The sequence below is a fragment of the Centroberyx affinis genome, unplaced genomic scaffold (genome assembly GCF_046629955.1).
Source record: "Centroberyx affinis isolate AG114_WGS23_722 - 3 ecotype Tasmania unplaced genomic scaffold, CSIRO-AGI_Caff_v1 ptg005815l_1, whole genome shotgun sequence".
Taxonomy (NCBI): domain Eukaryota; kingdom Metazoa; phylum Chordata; class Actinopteri; order Beryciformes; family Berycidae; genus Centroberyx; species Centroberyx affinis.
In genome coordinates, this window is record NW_027282948.1 from 1 (window position 1) to 17,734 (window position 17,734).

Here is a 17,734-nt window from a genome sequence, read left to right on the forward strand (position 1 = left end):
TAGCTTTTGCTAGAAAAAAAAAGCAAGTAATTTTCCTATTTCTTGGCATAAATCTCACAACAACAACTTTAACTAACCATCCCCAGCCCCACTAATACAAATCTGTTTAATAACGTCAAACATTAGATTTGTGAGGTATTAAACCTTGGACATACTGTACAATGCAATGCAGTCAAGTATCATTTTGTTATAGGTTTAATGGAATCCTGATTGTCCTTGTCCCCACATGGAGACAATGTTTCTTTCCTAGCACACTGACTTCCTCAGACATTGTCACAGAACTAGTATTGGATCATTGCAGCAGCATAGAATAGAGGTCTAGGCTGGTGTAAAAACATACTAAACGATATGAATGAAAATATTACAACGGATACAAATAAAACAAAAATATTAAATAGAGAGCGTCTCAGGGAGCATATGATGCTAATAAAATGTCTCTGCAGGCTAAGAGAGGTCTCACTCGGGTGGCTAAAGGTTAGAGCAGCTGGAGTCTTGGCTCCGTCCCCTGCAGCCTCCTCTATGAGAAGCATTTGCCTAATCCTTGCCCTCAGCCACATGACCTTTCGATTCCCACCACGCGGAGAGAGAGGTGGCTGAGTGTGTGTGTGAGGGTGTGAGAGAGCGTGTGTGAGTGTGTGTGTGTCTGTGCATGAGTGTGTGAGAGAGAGGTGGAAAGGGCTGCCCTGGGTGGCATAAGAGGCCTGGCAGCTTGGCATGGCTCCACACGCCATGATGGATGCCCATAGGGGGTGTAAGTGAAATATGGAGCTAAGAAGTGAAATCGGCTTGGGAGTTGGTGTGTGTGTGTGTGTGTGTGTGTGTGTGTGTGTGTGTGTGTGTGTGTGTGTGTGTGTGTGTGTGTGGTCTCTGTACATCTGTCCACTTTGGCCTCCACAGCAGGCTGGTCTGACCCCTACAGCTGCCCTGCTGTTGTCACGGTCGATTAACACACACTCACACACTCACTAAATCCATACATCAGGGCGTATGTCATGTGCATATGTGATCTCACTGTTTGGGGTGAGAAAAAGCCTAAGAGAGCTAGTGTCCTGGAGTTGAATGAGCCTCTTGTCTTCTGTGACTATACAAGGTTAAAACCACTTGTGCATGTGTGCCCAGTCTCTCAAACTGTTCTTTGTGTGTATATGTGTGTGTGTGTGTGTGTGTGTGTGTGTGTGTGTGTGTGTTGTCCTGAGCAGGGCAGAGCGGCCTAGGGAAGTCCACTCTGATGAACACCCTGTTCAAGTCCAAGGTGAGCCGTAAATCGGTGCAGCCCGACCCTGAGGAGAGGATCCCCAAGACCATCGAGATCAAGTCCATCAGTCACGGTTAGTCACTATTTATTGTCAATATGCAAAGTGCTTGTTTCCTACTGCTGTATTTATGCATTCTGTGCAGTTTATGTACATAAATCTGTGCAGTACAAATCATGAATGATTTGTCCTCTGTGTTTAGATATTGAGGAGAAAGGTGTGAGGATGAAACTGACAGTAATCGACACTCCTGGCTTCGGGGATCAGATCAACAATGAGAACTGGTGAGTTGTAGTTATTTTACTTAACCTGAATGCATTGGTAGCTGTTGTGAGGTCACTCATAATAATAGTGTTTGAAAACTAGCTATTAAAGTCTGTGTGGATGTGTGTGTGTGTGTACTAGGGTTTGACTGATATGGGTTTCTGAAGGCCAATAAGGGCAAAACATATTCTGAATTTTAAAACCACTGCACTACTTCTCTCTCTCTCTAAACTCTCTTTCCTCCTGTCAGCTGGCAGCCAATCATGAAGTTCATCAATGACCAGTATGAAGCCTACCTGCAGGAGGAGATCAACATCGACAGGAAGAAGAGGATCCCAGACTCCAGGGTTCACTGCTGCATATACTTCATACCTCCCACTGGACACTGGTAGGGTGGCAGAAAGACAGACACACACACACACACACACACACACACACTCACACCATTGTGACTTAGTGCCCCACTTTTGTTCCTCATCCCTTAGTTTCTGCCACAGCTGGGCCATAGACTGGGCCTTGTGGGAATCTCCCCTGACCCATTGTCTGTCAGCAGCTCTTTAAACCACTTCCTTCTCCAGCTCTTTTTTTTTCCGATCTTTTTCGCGATCACATGTGGAACTCATTCTGTCCTCACAGACACTGAGGTATCACTCTGGGAGTCAGGTTTCACAGAGAAACCTGACTCTGTAGTTCCCATAGTCTGAGAAAGGTATAGAGATAGTCAGGGAAACTATCATGAGAATATAGAAGAGAGGGTCTTATTGAAGTGGTGGAGTCAAGGCTATACACATAATATATGCATTTTTCCTGAGCATTTTGAGTAGACTTATCAGTGTAATTGCCATTGAAATGAATGGGATGGAAGGTCAATCTCGCAATCTCCTCAACTAGTGTACCCTGAGAGTCCCTCCCCCAACCCTGAGAGTTTGTCCAATGGATGAGTATTTAATTTCTGTATGCAAGTCGCTGAAAGTTTAATCTGGTTGTATCTGTCAAACATGATATCTCAGGTGAAATCTCAAGCACCACTGGTCTGGTTTTTATGAAACTTGGAGCAATGTTGCATCTTGGCACTGTGTTCCAGCATTTAAAACTTACACTGATTGGTCTAATGAGGGCGCTATAATTAAAGGTCAAGACGTTGTTTAGCTCAAATGTGATATCTCATTAATCACTGGTCCGATTTTGACGAAACTTTGGAGGGATGACGCATTTTGGCACCGTGCTCTGCTGTTTAAAAACACTGATTGGTTTGATGGGGACACTATAATTAAAGGGTCAAAATTTCAACATTTTAAGGCCATAACTGCTACGCTATCAGTCTGATTTTGATTAAACGTGGAGGGATGATGCATCTTTCAAGAGGGCGCCTGCAACATGTTTATTGTCGTTAAAACAAAGGAATGAGACTTGAAATGGATCACAGAGCCGGTTTGTGGCGCGGTCCAACATGGCGGGAGTCGGGTGCTGGCGCATTTTAATGAGCCCGGGTGCCAAGAAGGAAAGGTTTACCCTCGGTGTAAGAGACGCTAACAGACTAAAGAGACTAATGACACTGTAACTTGGCACAAAATGTGTTAGAATAACTTCATTCAAGACATATTTTGCAGGAGCAAAGATGGTCATGTCCCGGCGGTGTCCTGCAGTGTCTTGGCAGAGTGCATGTCTCTTGTTAAGCAGCCAGGTGGAGGCCATTTGGTTAATTTTAATGACATTTGCTCAGGCACACTTTCCTAATGCCTAGATAATACAAACCACATTGCTCCTGCTGCTTTGTCAGTGATTAGGGTCATTTTCTCCAAGTCTAGTCTGTAATTTGTTAGATTTAACAGTGATGAGTGGTGTGTCCTCATGTGCACCCTCGGGCAAGCAGGACAAACATAGGTAAGTGCAGCAAGTCTCATACACACACACACACACACACACACACAAAGTATTTGTACAGGCATCTGCATACGGTAGTGCACATAAACAGTACAAAAGCGCTTACACATGTGTACACCAACTGTAAACACACAGATGCACACGCATTCACCGGCCATCTGACCACATATCTCAGTGAGAGCTCCATCCACTTATCAGTACTGGTTCATATTTCTGTAGACCAGTAACTCAACAGTTGTCCACTTTAACGTTCCTCTCCGGGGATGACATGTGTGTGTCTGTGTGTGCCGCTGTTTGACAGACCCCCTCATCATCTCCTCATGTCACCGCAGCTGCTGCTTCAGAGACGTATGTGTGTGTGTGTGTGTGTGTACCCCTTTGTATGTGAAGCAGTGTGCACATGCGTATATGAAGTTGCGGATCTATGTGGGCATGCACGCGCTTGTGTATGCACGGTATGTGCATGCCCTTAATGGGTGTATGTGTGTGTGTGTGTCTGTGAGTGTGTATAGTGTTGCTGACAGCTGCACGGTTCAGCCAGTTCATTTCTTTGCCTAGACCCTTTGTCACACAACATGATCCAAACCTCTCTCTCCTCTCTCTTTCCTTCCGAATCTGCCCTCCTTCCCTCTCTTAGCCCCTATAGCCTCAAAATTCCTTCTGTAAGTGCGCTATTTTGGAAGGTCCCACCACACACACATACACATGCATACATGCATGCATTTACAGACAGACGTGTGCATGCATACACGCATATACGCACACAGATGCACACACGCACACACACAGATCTGTATTAAGGGGGAAGGTCAGGAAGTGGTGTCTTCCTTACAGCCACCTAGAGACTTGTAGGCAGGAGAACAAAGGACAAGTCTGGACTCAATTTGCTGTTGGGTTAGTGTGTGACCTGGAATAGACCCACAGACGATGAATACAAAGTAAACTCATAGATCTGCAGAAACACACACACTCATATACGCATATCCAGTCCATGGTCTGCAAGGAACACACACAAATGGCACTTAAATGATTGTTCTGGTGTCATCCAGGTCTCCAACAGAGCTCTTCCCGCAGATTCGATCCTGGCTCACGATCATTCTAGAGAGGAGGAAAAAGTACTGGAACGACTCCTTCCAACACCATAAACTCATTCCATTATTCTCTTTCTGCTTATTTTCCCCCTTTTCATTTCTCACACTAACTTCAGTTGAAGTTTGAAATGAGGGCCTGGTACCAATTACACAGACACAATGCCAAAGCCAATGGCTCTGGAGGGCTCTCCGCTGCTCTGCCATATGACCAAACAATCACAGGCAGGGGAATGATGATTAAACTCCACTGAATACCCAGTAATGCTGGTAGCCATCCTCAGCTAATATCAGTGGAGAATTCAGGTTTTACTGCTTGTGTCTTTTTGTTTGAGGCATCCTGAACAGCAATTTTAGATTAATCATGGTTTCGATGTATTTTACATGTCAGCAATTTGGTCTTTTTTTTTATGTTGTTTTTGTGGTTTGAGATAGACCATGCTCAGTGGAGGAGAATACAGTCTCGGCACTGGCTATTTCCAATAATGGTAAAGTCAGGCACGCTATTTCCCTCTAGGCTGTCTTCTTGTTACCTCATTAAAGATGTCTCCCTCTGAACAAGATCAACCGAGAGCTGGTTTCTAATCTATTAGAGAAAAGAGGAAGGGAGGAAGGAAGCGCTATGTATAGTGTGGTTGGTTGTTTTCGCCACTTTGTAGCTCCCGTTTGACCACAGAGAAACTTACAGAGAATTGATGTGAGCATACTGTAGCTCTCAATTAATAGATACATGACCACTATTTCCTTTGAAGCACATAAACAGGACAGTTCATGTGTGTACGCAGGCATGCAAGTGTACATCTGTGCATGCTTGCATGCGTGCATATGCATCATTTGTGTGTAAAGCATATGTTCGTGTGCCAGAATACATGTGTGCACATGACATACTATGCATGTGTGCTCACTGATGCATATGATGCATGGTTCACATGCCTATTTGTACATTCTTGCATCTATACATATCTATGTATGTATGTACTGTATGTAGTCATGTGCTCATCAATTATATAGGCTAAACATTCATATTTCACATGTTTATGCATGTGTCACACAAGTCATGAAAAATCAGAGAGAGTTGAGGATCATCAGCCTCTGGTATTTTTTCCTCTTTCTCTCTTTTACTCTCTGTTCCATCTCTTCCTTCCCTTCCCATCCCTATTCTTCCCCTCTGATTCCTCTGTTATAATATAAATATGCATACAAATGTAATACTGTCCATCTCTGGTTGTATGCATGGGTCACTGTGCCAACCCATCTCCCTGTACCTCGGTGCCGCTCCATCCCTCTCCTCCTCTTGTCTCCTTTCCTATGTAAAACACGCCGGCTGTGCATGCTCTCTCAGTGTTTCATCGACCGTATCTTTGCAGCGCTGCGTCTGCCGGTCTCTCTGGAGAGCCGGCTCGGGCCTCTCCTCCAGCTGCCCCTGGGTCTTTGAACCAGGCTGGCCTGGCATGGGTGAGGGCTAATTGGAGGACAGAGCAGACCGCATGTGGGGAATCTATCTGGAGGAGCGACTGGAGGCACCCGCTGAGACAGAAGAAGAAGAAGAAGCAGGGAGGGCAGTAGAGGAGAGGAGGAGACTGAGCAGGGTAGCAGTGCAGGGACAGTGAGGACAGATACAAGAATAGCGCCGATCACTGCTTTACCAGGAACAATTGTACTGCTGTTATAGATGAAGGTAGAGGATATAGGTGAAGATAGAGGATATGGGTTTAGCCAATTTTGTTTTGAGTGAAATGAAACAGGAAGGTAAAGAGGAAGTGGGAGAGGTTTATGAACTAACCTTCTAAGTTACCAGTTTCCATTCTCTTCTACTGTTTATTAGTAACACCGAGAGAGAGAGCGAGAGCATAGCAGGCCAAAGGGTGTAAGTGAGTAGAGGAAAAAACCCCAGCAGTATTTAATTGAAGTGCAGTATGCAGCATGTCATCATCAGACATAAGGTTGAATGCAATGTAACGCAATAGACCATGATTGCCCCCTAGTGGTTCCTCTGTTTCATGACATGTCTGAGGAATGCAGACTGGATGTGATGCCGAGTCCTCTGCCCCCACATGTCGTTTGTCTCATGTAGTGGGAGACTTTTCCTTTGTTCTGGAGAGATCCTTTGGAAAAAAAAACAAAAAAAAAACAGGAAATCTTTTGATCCGAGAAGAGCCGCTATCTAGCATCTCCCGGTCTTGTGTCATTCAGAAACAAGAGGAGGGGGTAAGATTGTCATCCTGGTGGCTCTGTGGGAAAAGCTGTATGCATTTGCAGTGTTGTGAGTCTAAGGCCTCTCTGGGTTTGGAAAGCATCCAAAAGAACAGACAAATACAATTACAGACGTCCATGCATGGCTATGACAGCAGCAACAGGGAAATTAACCTTATTTCCTATGCTCTCTGTCTGTCGTCCCTGTCCCTCTGCAGTCTGAGGCCCCTGGACGTGGAGTTCATGAGGCGTCTCAGTAAGGTGGTCAACATCGTCCCGGTCATCGCCAAGGCCGACACACTCACCCTGGAGGAGAGGGACTACTTCAAACAGACGGTGAGAGGAGTGTGTGTGTGTGTGTGTGTGTGTGTGGCACAGTTGTTTCTACAAGTGTCTGTAAATCTGCTGTGTGTGTGAGCTGGTGTTGGTGTCTGTACACGTGTGAGTTCACTTTAATTTCATACATGCATGCATTTGCTTACATATTACTCCCATCCCAGCTGCAATAACCTGTAGCAGGTCTTTAAAGTACGCTTAAAATAAATGGATGAATAACATGAGGCAGGTCAAATAGTCGGAAGATCTTCTTCACACACACACACACACAGGAGCGCGCACGCACACACACACACACCCACAGGTTGGTAGTGTATGAAGAGCTGCCAGACATCACAAACAAAAGCCATCTGGATAAACCCGCATCGCACCCATCCTGCAAAGTGCCGTGTCGTCTCCACAACCGTAACACTTCCAAAGTCATGCCCGGTCCAGACGGAAGCGTTTGAGAACTATTTATTCAGAGTATTTATTTACTGTACAGTGTTCCGCAACTCGTCTCTCTTTCCCTTTTTAAACGGGGAATCTCTGCCCGGTTGCCAACCCAGCAGGCTAGCCCTTCATTACGACTGAATTACTGGGTGAAGCAGAGAGAGACAGAGAGACTTAAAACACGAGTCGGCCAAGTTCTGAGAGGTTCTCCTTTGTGTGGTACAGTAAAGACATGGCTCACATGACCAGAATTAAAGGGGCTAGAGAGTACTACTTTAGTAAACATTGAATATTCATCAGTTTCTACGATATACCAAGTGTTTGTTGATATTTCAGTGATTATAGAAGCTCTTTGTAGCATCGTCTTGCTGGTCTTACTGTGTCCCTCATTGGTTGGGTCAATATGTCCTCCACCACACAGTTTTGATTGACAGGTGCTCTGCTGCCCAGCCAGCAGGGAGGATGTTTGTAGCCATAGCGATGGATTAAACAAAGGTACACGACCAAATTCAACACATTTCTATACAGACAAAACATTGGACAAAAGTGCAGGCTTGTCTGGTGAGTTGTTGACAGCCTTGGCCATTTTGTCCACAGTGGGTAGTTTGATTTTACTCAGTGTGATACAGTGGTTTTATTCATAGCTGCCCGAACACGCAGCGAGACCCTTCAGGCTTCATCCTCCTCCTCCTCATCGCTTTCCCCCCGCAACAACATGCGCTCTACCTGGCTCGAGTCTTCAACGGCCTCCGCTACATCCTTCCTTCTGTTCCTAGTGTTTCTGTTGGACAATGCTCCGTCCACGCCTTCCTCCATCCCTCCATCTCTCCCTCCCAGGTTCTGGACTTCCGTAACAGCTTTATTCATTTTGGAGAGGAGGAAGCGCGATGGATATCTTGGCTACCGCCCCCCCCCCCCCCCCCCCGACGACTGTAACGCCGTCCAATAAGGACAAAGCGGGGAACGGACACCGCGGGGCTTGTAACAGGCGTGTTTTGGTTGGCTGCATGCGCTCCATGTGACCCTGAAGATTATTGACCTAAAAGCCTTTCATGCCAAACTGTTTTTTTTTTTTTTCATTGCTGTTTCTTGACATGCACACAGAACAAGACAGAGGGCTTTTTTTTTATTAGAGGTTCGCCCTCTGTCTGTCCAGCTGTGAGCCTCTGCTCGCGTTCCCCTAACCGACGGTTGATGTGGCTTTTTTTGTTTGAATTTCACTTGGTTTGCGTCCTATAATGTAACCCTGAGAAAGTTTCCAAGGATAAACAATGAAGCGTTTGATCATGGACCAAGTGGAAATTGCCAGAGTAGTAATTGTGAAGGCGAGCAGTCATTCATTTAAAGGACATTGCTCCCAGAAAACTGTCTGTTTTTCTGACTATGTGTCTGTGCTTGGATTTCAGTCATTATAAAGACATATAGAGAATGGGGGTGGCCACTTTATAAGCCGTGACTATGTCTGGTTGTATTTTTTTTTTTTGTAAAGGCGGTTAACCTCCATGTTAACTCCTCCATAGCAAGCCGATTAGCAATCGCTTAATGTCAACACCAGGCTGTTTATAGAAGCCCTTTAGTGCGTTAGAGCGGCTTCCATTCAATAGCAAGGTCTCCCCGCCTAACTTAAGTACATGCATGTAAACATCATTCGGTCCCAGCATCAAGTGTGTGTGCGTATGTAATGGTGATTGACTTGGTGGTTGGCTGCAGGCCAGTGCTGAGATGGTGAGATGATGGATGAAGAAAGGCTTCGGTCCCGATTGATTGTTAGCATGTGCCAATCCAACTTCCCCTTCTTCCGTCTCTGTCTCGCCTCTGATTATGGAAACCTTTGTCTGTGTGTAATGATGATTTATGATACAGCAATGCTACAAAACCGCTCTTTGTGAGTTCTGATTAACAAGACTTTAAAGACCGCTTCGGCTGCCGAGGGAGGGAATGATCGCAGTTTTTCAGACACGGGCCTCGACTGTTAGAGCGTCCATTATGGAATTGGCATATATTTTGTCCAACTTATTCTAGATAAGCTGACTTCATACACTGTAACTGTGTGAGTTTGAGTCCATTTGATTGAATGTTTCCATGTGCCGCTGTGTCTGTCTTTGTGCAGATTAGGGAAGAGCTGCGAGCCAATGGGATCGATGTGTATCCTCAGAAGGAGTTTGACGAGGACGCCGAGGACAGGATGATCAATGACAAAATCAGGGTAAGTTTCCAGTGTCATGTAGTCAGTATATTCAAATGTAAACAGCTACAGTATGAGGCATTGATGCAGCTTTGTCGCATGTCATCTCCCTGTCTCCCATTGTTTTCTTTCTATCTCTTTCTTTCTATTAGTCATAAAAAGTAGATAACAATATCATGTTCTGTCTGAAGGTAAACAACCAAAGCATGACCTGAAAAACTAGCTAGCTCTCCAATGACTGTGTATGCATTTGTGTGTGTGTGTGTGTGTGTGTGTGTGTGTGTGTGTGTGTGTGTGTGCACTCAACAGGAGATGATCCCTTTTGCTGTGGTGGGGAGTGACCAGGAGTACCAGGTCAACGGGAAGAGGATTCTGGGCAGGAAAACAAAGTGGGGCACCATAGAGGGTAATACACAAATACGTCCTGGCACACACACACACACACACACATGCAAACACACGCACAGAGGCACAGCTGGTCACTTTTCCTGCCAAATACACAATGGAAAGCGGGTCACCAGGCAGTATATATACTTTACACACATCAAACATGTTCACATGTAGCTAGCGCTGCCAGCATATGTTGAAATCCAGCCAGCTGATTGAAGAGTGTGTTGTTCCACTAGCAGGCGTGTGTTTGCCATGATGGTGTCTCTCTTTGTCTGTAACTAGAGAGATTTAGGAGGCAGGAGGAGGAGATTTACAAGCCAGTCTGTGTCCATGGGGATAATGGGCAGGAACATGCTCTCACACACACACACACACACACACACACACACACAGTAACTTTCATAGTGTTTACGTTCGTTGTACTGTACTGAGCACTCACACTGCCAAGGAGGTTCATAGCAGGTGAGTGTCCTCTCCTCACCCAAGGGTTTGTGTGTGTGTGTGTGTGTGTGTGTGTGTGTGTGTGTGTGAGAGAGAGAGAGAGTGAGGACGTCTGTCTGGAGGGGGAGTGAGGGAGTGATTGGAAGGACAAACGGAGAGCTGGAGGAGGTCTGGACAGAGGAATGTCACAGTGTCTGGAGGACTGGCTCCTTCCCAGGGTGCACTTGGTACACCTTCACCTCATCGGCCCTTATTGAACATGTATTATAAAGCGCATTATTAAATAAATGATAAATCATTTCAGTAACTCATTTAATGACTAATACTTCAGAGTCTGCAGAGTAGAAAGCTTCTTGTCTGTCTCATGTGTAAATCACTGTGGTTATGAATCACTGTAAGGAATACTGGCCCTCAAACACATTGTTTCTTTCAGCTGGAGGAGACTGGATTTCTCACACTCTTCTCTTTGGCTTGCAACCCTTCAAAACAAATGGACGCCTGGTTGCATGCTAAGCCCCCAGTGTTGACAAGCATGCACAAATTCACAAGCAAAAACATTATTTATTGCAAAGATTATACAGATGACAAATATATTTGGAGGTTAGAAATATTTTGCTGTTATGTGAAAACCTTGTAACTCCAACTTTGGAGATTGTTATGATTTCACTGCAGCTGAAGGATTACATGTTCCCCATGAGTTGAGAATAAACTATGATCCTTGGGCTTATGAAACTTTATGAAACCCATCTAAAAGCCATTAGATAAACCTCAGAAATGCATGAGCTAAAACAAGGCTGTTGTTCTTAGTTCCTGGAAAGTTGACATTTTGGAGGTATGAGGTTTACCTCACGACTGTGGTTATTTATTTATTTTCTTCATTTTCGTTTCATTTCCCTCTGAAATTATCTCATGACCGCTTTTAGTCTCAGGTGAAGAGTCTGTGAGGTAGCTAATTCTCTCTCTCAGCAAACACTTTGAAATCAACTCTACGGGACAAAAAAGGGTGAGAGAGGTAAAGAAAAAGAGACTGTGTGTGTGTGAGAAACGCCGTCTTCTCCGGCCGACAGAACAATGGCTCCATTCTAGTCGGGCCAGGCGGTGGGAGAGAGGGAACGAGGAAAAGGAGGAGAGAGGAAGCCGCCGGGCCGCCGGACTCGTCGGCACCGGCTCCATAAATTAGGCTGCGGACGAGGTCAGAAGCCAGATCTCCGTATATTACAAGTGGAAGAGGAGCAGTTTAGTTTCAGGGGCCGAGGAAACAAATATACACAGGTCTAAGAGGTGCACATTATACCGTGAAGGCATGCATTTAAATGTGTACATATATATATATATATAACAGGACCTCTCCGTGTTTCCCCATGAGTGGAGAGGCAAGATACCGGCGTGGCTCTCCTTTCCAACTCGGGATTGCGTTCCCTCCTCTCCACCACTAATCAACACTCACAGACCCAGCGGTTATTCCGCTCTCCTCCTCTCCCCAACGCTCAAAAGGAATTTAATTTCCTGCCCCTGGATTTCAAAGCTTTACATAAATAGCAGCCCCCTTTTTTTTAATTTGTGGACTTGACATAATCTATAATTCAAACACGTGTTGGCCCCACTGGAGGCCCCGGCGGCTTGTCACGGGGAGTTTGTTAAAACGTCTCACTTAAAGTTCTCCAGTGTAGTGGGGAGTGGAGATGTATTAAATTACTTGGAAGTGGAGGAGCGTGTTATCTTGGCTTAAGAAAATTGCTGCAGATGTCATGTTAGAGGATGTTAGAGGACGCCCGTCAGATGACTTGTGTGCAACGCTGCCATCTTGTGGTGTGTTAAGGGAGTATAAGAGAGGTTTTTAGGGATCTGTTACCTTCAGGAGGGTAGAATGTGATGTAAATTGTACAATACTAATATTTGAAGTAAAGAGAAATTCATATTTCAAATAGTGTGTAAATTGCGGCTCCATTGCCTCAAAATGTTTCATGTGGTGGATCTTTCCCTCTGCATTCTTTCTGCATGGCTGCTACATAGCAGTTGTACTGTGTCAGAATTGGTTTTGCTGAGCCTCTCTTTGTAATGTAATGTCATGTTATTAAAGGTTCCTCTCTCTCTCTCTCTCTCTCTCTCTCTCTCTCTCTCTCTCTCTCTCTCTCTCTCTCCCCCCCCCCCCCCCTCCCCCTCTCTCTGCAGTTGAGAACATTGCACACTGTGAGTTTGCCTACCTGCGCGACCTCCTCATTAGGTAAGCTGCCTTCACACTGTACAGTTTAGTGCTAATGGCTCAGAGATGATTAAATGATATGTAGGCCTATTAGCTTGTATTATAGCGCCTAAAAGGACTGAGCCTTGAGCTAGACTGCAAATCACTCACTTTTTTTTTTTTTGTGTGTGTGGAGGTGTTAAAACGAATCTGAAAAGGCACTGAGACCCATGAAGCTAAAACTCTCCATTGAAATCAATACAAATGAAATGCTTTTAGCTGGGTTGAGCGCTTCCCTAGACGGTGCTAAAAGCAGAATCGCTGCTAACGTTTCCCAATGAAAGTTAAAATTTGCTGTTAGCCCAGGATGATTAATCCATGCCCGCCCATTTTGAGTAATACAACCGCAGTCATTTCACTTCCAGGCATTTGCAGTAACGCTATAGGCATTTAAGACTTGCAATCCTGTAATATTATGCTCTTTCCCATCAGGACACACATGCAGAACATCAAGGATATCACCGGCAGCATCCACTACGAGATGTACCGCGTCCGCCGGTTAAATGAGTCCAATGCCGACCCCGGCTCTCACCCTCCCTCCGCCCACCCTGCTGTTCAGCCCAAGGCCAACGGTCAGCCCAACGGCCAGCCCAACGGCCAGCCCGGCGGCGTGCAGGCCAACGGGGTGGCCGCTCAGCACGAAGCCCTGTCCCACGAGATGTAGAGATAACAGGACACAGCCAGACCCGAAACTTAAACACACACACACACGTCTATTACGTCTACATGAACAAGCCCACATGCACGCAGACGCATACAAACAGACACTCACACTGTGAGGCCCGTTTTGAGTTCATCATCTTTGCAAAAAAAACTGCCTAAACCACAGCTTTTCATTTACCAGGAAAGTTACAGGTCAGAGCATTGAGATCAAAGGTTATGCTCCAGGCATTTTTGATCTGGATCTTATTTTCCCATCTTTTTCCATAATGCTGATCGGTTCTCATCAATTGTGTCACTATAGAGCTACTTGCTTGCTTACCTGTGTGTGCGGTTGTCCAATACATTCCTATTGGACCAATGGACACTCCAAACATCAACACAACAGCACCCAAAGCATGTCGGTACATACTGATTACTCTCTTTGTAGTGAGACCTGTATGTAAGATGCAAATGAAAATGATCTAAAGTTATGCCTTTCTCGTACAGTTTTGATGCTACCTTAGCCAATGCTTTAGCATTTCCTTGTTCACTCTTTGCCGGCCGGCTGTGTCTGCCTGTCTACATGCACCGCTGTGTAAAGTAATACAAAATAAGCAGTGAAAGTTGTCGGGTCATGGATAAATTGAAAATGTAATGCATGTCTCATTACTTAGTGAGTGTCAATATGTTGAAAAAGACATGCTCTGGGTACTTTTAGGGTTGATTTTTGGAGTGTCCATTGACCCTATAGGACTGTATTGGAGAGACACACACACAGGCAAGCAAGATGTGAGTAGCTCTACAGTGAAGCAATTGATTTTGGTCAGAATCAATTGGTATGATGGAAAAACATGGGAAAATAAGGTTGATGTCAAAAATGGCTGAAGTTGTGCTTTAAGAACAAGAAGCCATGCCAGTTGTGTACAGCAAATGTAAACAGGAGAGCCTTGGTTGACAAGAGGTTTAACCATATGGGTCCTGTCCAGTCAGATGCAGATACAAAGCAGCATGGTCCAAAATGAAGAACAGCATATCAGACGATATTAGATTAGCTGTAAACTAGGAATAGCTGTTTCAGTGCGATTGGCCTGCTCCACTTTGTGTTGTGGTGTATAGTAACGTGTAGATACTAGGGTCAGGTAAGGATATCTAGACTAGGTTTATAGTATTATGGAGGAAGAGAAGATATTATCGACACATCTGCACTGCGTAATAAAAAAAAAAAAGCAACTGCAGTGTGGAGCAGCTTTTGGAAAAAAACAAAACCCTCTTGTCATTTTTCCATTGTGTTACGTTGTTTTTAAAGACCCTTTTTTTTGCCAGACCATCCTGTCTCTCTTTCTATATAATGCCAATATGTTGTGTAATACAGTCATACCGTGCATTTTACATGGCTCATTTACTATTGTATTTTTATTGCTATTGTTGTTGTTAATGTTCTAAAATTATTGTATATGATGGGGTTTGTGGAGGAATGTGTCACATTCAGCCGTTCTGTCCATTATTTCTGACTGTAAACCAAATAAATGTCCATTTTTTGTTCTAAAGAGAAGCACATATATAGAACTGATTTATGAATAGGTATTTATGTGTACTTTTAGTGTAATCGCTTTCATTTCACTCCAGTGATGATATTCCAGCCGTTGGCTCTCAGAGGTTGTTGCAGGTCTTGAACAGTGATGACCTGTTAGTTTTAGACGGTGTATTCTTCCTGCATTATGGTGTATCCTGTCGGCTCGGCTGCACTGTAAATGGCACCAAAGGATTTTTCCTCCTAGTGAAGTGCAGAAGTAGCCTATACCTGTACATGATATAATAATTACAATGTGATTGGTCCATCCACTAGATAATGAACTGAACATAGACATTTATACTGAATCCTATAGCATTATTTTATTAAAGGAGGAAGTTTGACCATATTACCATTGAGTGGAGGTATTTGTGCCAAAAAACCTCAATACCACTGATAAAATTAAAAGATCCCACCATATTTCAACAGCATCAGAAAATATCAGTACATTTTTATAAGAAAAAAAATTTGCAGACTTTATACTACGCAATCTCAAGGGATGTTTTGTAGATGCTACATCTAGGTGTAGTAAACGTATGTCATTCTCATCATAACTTCCTAACGCTGCATTCAATCTCAACAAAAAAAATCCATTCCATACATACACACACAAAAAAAGGGGTTTTAAAAGATAATAAATTCAAAAACCAAGAGGACTATTGTGATCTCTTAGGCTACCTAAAGAAAGTTATTGGGATTACACTTTGTTTACTGTTGTATAGTTCTTGTGTAATTTGTTATGGTATTATAGAATAAAGTTTTATCTTTGATATGCTATCTCTAAGAAATAAAGATTGATATTTTTATTGTTTACAGTTCCTTGTCTTGATTGCCAAAATGTAAAGAAAGTGCTTTTTGTTAGCTAGAAACTACATGCAGCCTTTACTTAGTGGAGCAGCTAATTAGCAGAGCTTCTTCTCAAGGTTCAGCTGATTAGAGAATGTCTCACATTGTCAAATCCACAACAGTGTCAACATTCAATCACATGGCGCAGGTTTAGAAGCCTTGAATGTTTACTGAGGTATCATCCCTTCAGTTAATCAATAAGCCACGAGACACATTGCTTTACAGCTAAATATAGTTCTTTAACAGTAGCTAAACAACGTGGCTGCTAAGCGACACGCAAGTAGCTGTATGAGTTCTGATTTTCAGTTAGCACATTAGGCTTTGAATGTGACTCAATCAGATCTGAGGACTCAAACTATCTGTTTTACACTTAAGCAAAAACATGCTAGGGAGTGCTACAGCAGGCTACATGGTGGTTACTGGCAGCAGGGTGCTGCAGTCGTAGCACAACCTCGAGTATGTTACAGCTTATAGAAAACATTTAAAAATTCTTACAATATATATGGTATCAATCAATAAACATAAATACCAATTTGGTTTTAATGTAATTTAATTTAAATTTGTCCGCCCGCCAACAGAAAATTAGTTCCCTGTTGCTAAGCAATAAGTATCCTTGCTTGCTTGGAACAGAGTGAACAAATAAGTGCAAACTTGGTGGAGTGATATCAAGTTAAAGGGTAAAAGTTTGTGTATTGTCATTATAAGCATCATGGAACACCTCTCATCCAATCACAATGTGTGGTCACCAACAAACATTGTAGAAATAAACAATAGTATACAAGAGGCCTGTAGTGTGCCACTCTAATTATCATAGACTAGTTCAGTTATTAATTAACTATTGATTAATTTATTGATAGATCAAAAACATTATTTTATATAGTGCAAGACTGGCCTACTGTGTGAATGACATGCATAGATTTGAATATTCATGATTAGTGGACATAGCCAAGATAAACTGATTTTTCTTGAGCAATTATTGTAACTCAGTTCATAATAGCAGGATGTACAGGATTCATTTGGACCAAACACACTATGTACCAAACTCACAATACAAAAGCAACCAGACAGGAAGTGTGAGCTTGCAGCTTCGCAGTAGCTTCACACTGTGCTCGCACAACACTGGTTTAATAGGGCTTCTCATTCTCACCTCCTGTCACACTCTTTCTCAACTACCCCACTGATTATAATGTGTTGACAGTGTTGTTTGTCTAAGGTCATTGTCACCCTTTCACACTTTGTAGCTCCTGCTGCGCCTTTTCCTGCCATCTCCTCGGCTGGATCCATTGGTTTGAAACCCCTTTGTGCTGTAGGGAGACACAGCATGGGGACACTGACAAATGTGTAGGTGAGAGCCAATGAAAGTTTTGAAACTCACTATCTATTGGATGCTGGCCTAACTTTGACACCTCTATCTAAACAGTTTGCCAGGCAGACAGACAGCCAACCTGAAGCGTGAAGGTGAGCGATAATGACAACTGTGACACTGCTACAAGAGTGCAGGCTTCACTAACTGGGACAAGCACTAGACCGTTTGACAATGCAGCTACACTGACTTTATGAATGCTTACTTACTGGTACATATAGTTCAGTCTCATTCTGAATGGACTAATTCATTTAAACCTGCTGTAAGTGCTATCAGACCTTATAACCAATCCTGAAACCAATGTGTGCTATGTGGAGATTTCATTGAGACATAATGATATAAACCAATATCCACACAGCAGCAGCTGTGTTGCTGTTTAGAAACAAGCAGTCTCTACCGGCCTCTAGATTGCATTTTACATTGTATGACACTGGGTCGGTTTTGGAAGGAAATCTGCTGGATTGCTTTACGGCACAAAACAGGAAGAGGGTGCTGTTCTTCCAGCACAAACAGAGCTAAACCGGATGCTAAAGCAGGCACAGTTGTCTTGCGAGAATGTATTTTTCTGTGATATTTTGATACCAAAACAAACATAGAGCCCATAC

At 43.7% G+C, this 17,734-nt stretch overlaps 1 protein-coding gene across 1 annotated transcript; it reads left to right on the top strand.

Moving 5' to 3' along the window:
• The first annotated feature begins 732 nt into the window (after positions 1–732).
• On the top strand, positions 733–15,702 carry LOC139667850 (septin-9-like). The gene is made up of 9 exons (XM_071547324.1): positions 733–751; positions 1,200–1,328; positions 1,456–1,537; positions 1,768–1,905; positions 6,901–7,018; positions 9,561–9,656; positions 9,945–10,041; positions 12,639–12,690; positions 13,141–15,702. The coding sequence occupies exons 1-9, from the start codon at positions 733–735 to the stop codon at positions 13,370–13,372; spliced, it is 963 nt and encodes a 320-aa protein (XP_071403425.1). The 3' UTR covers positions 13,373–15,702.
• Positions 15,703–17,734: the final 2,032 nt, after the last annotated feature.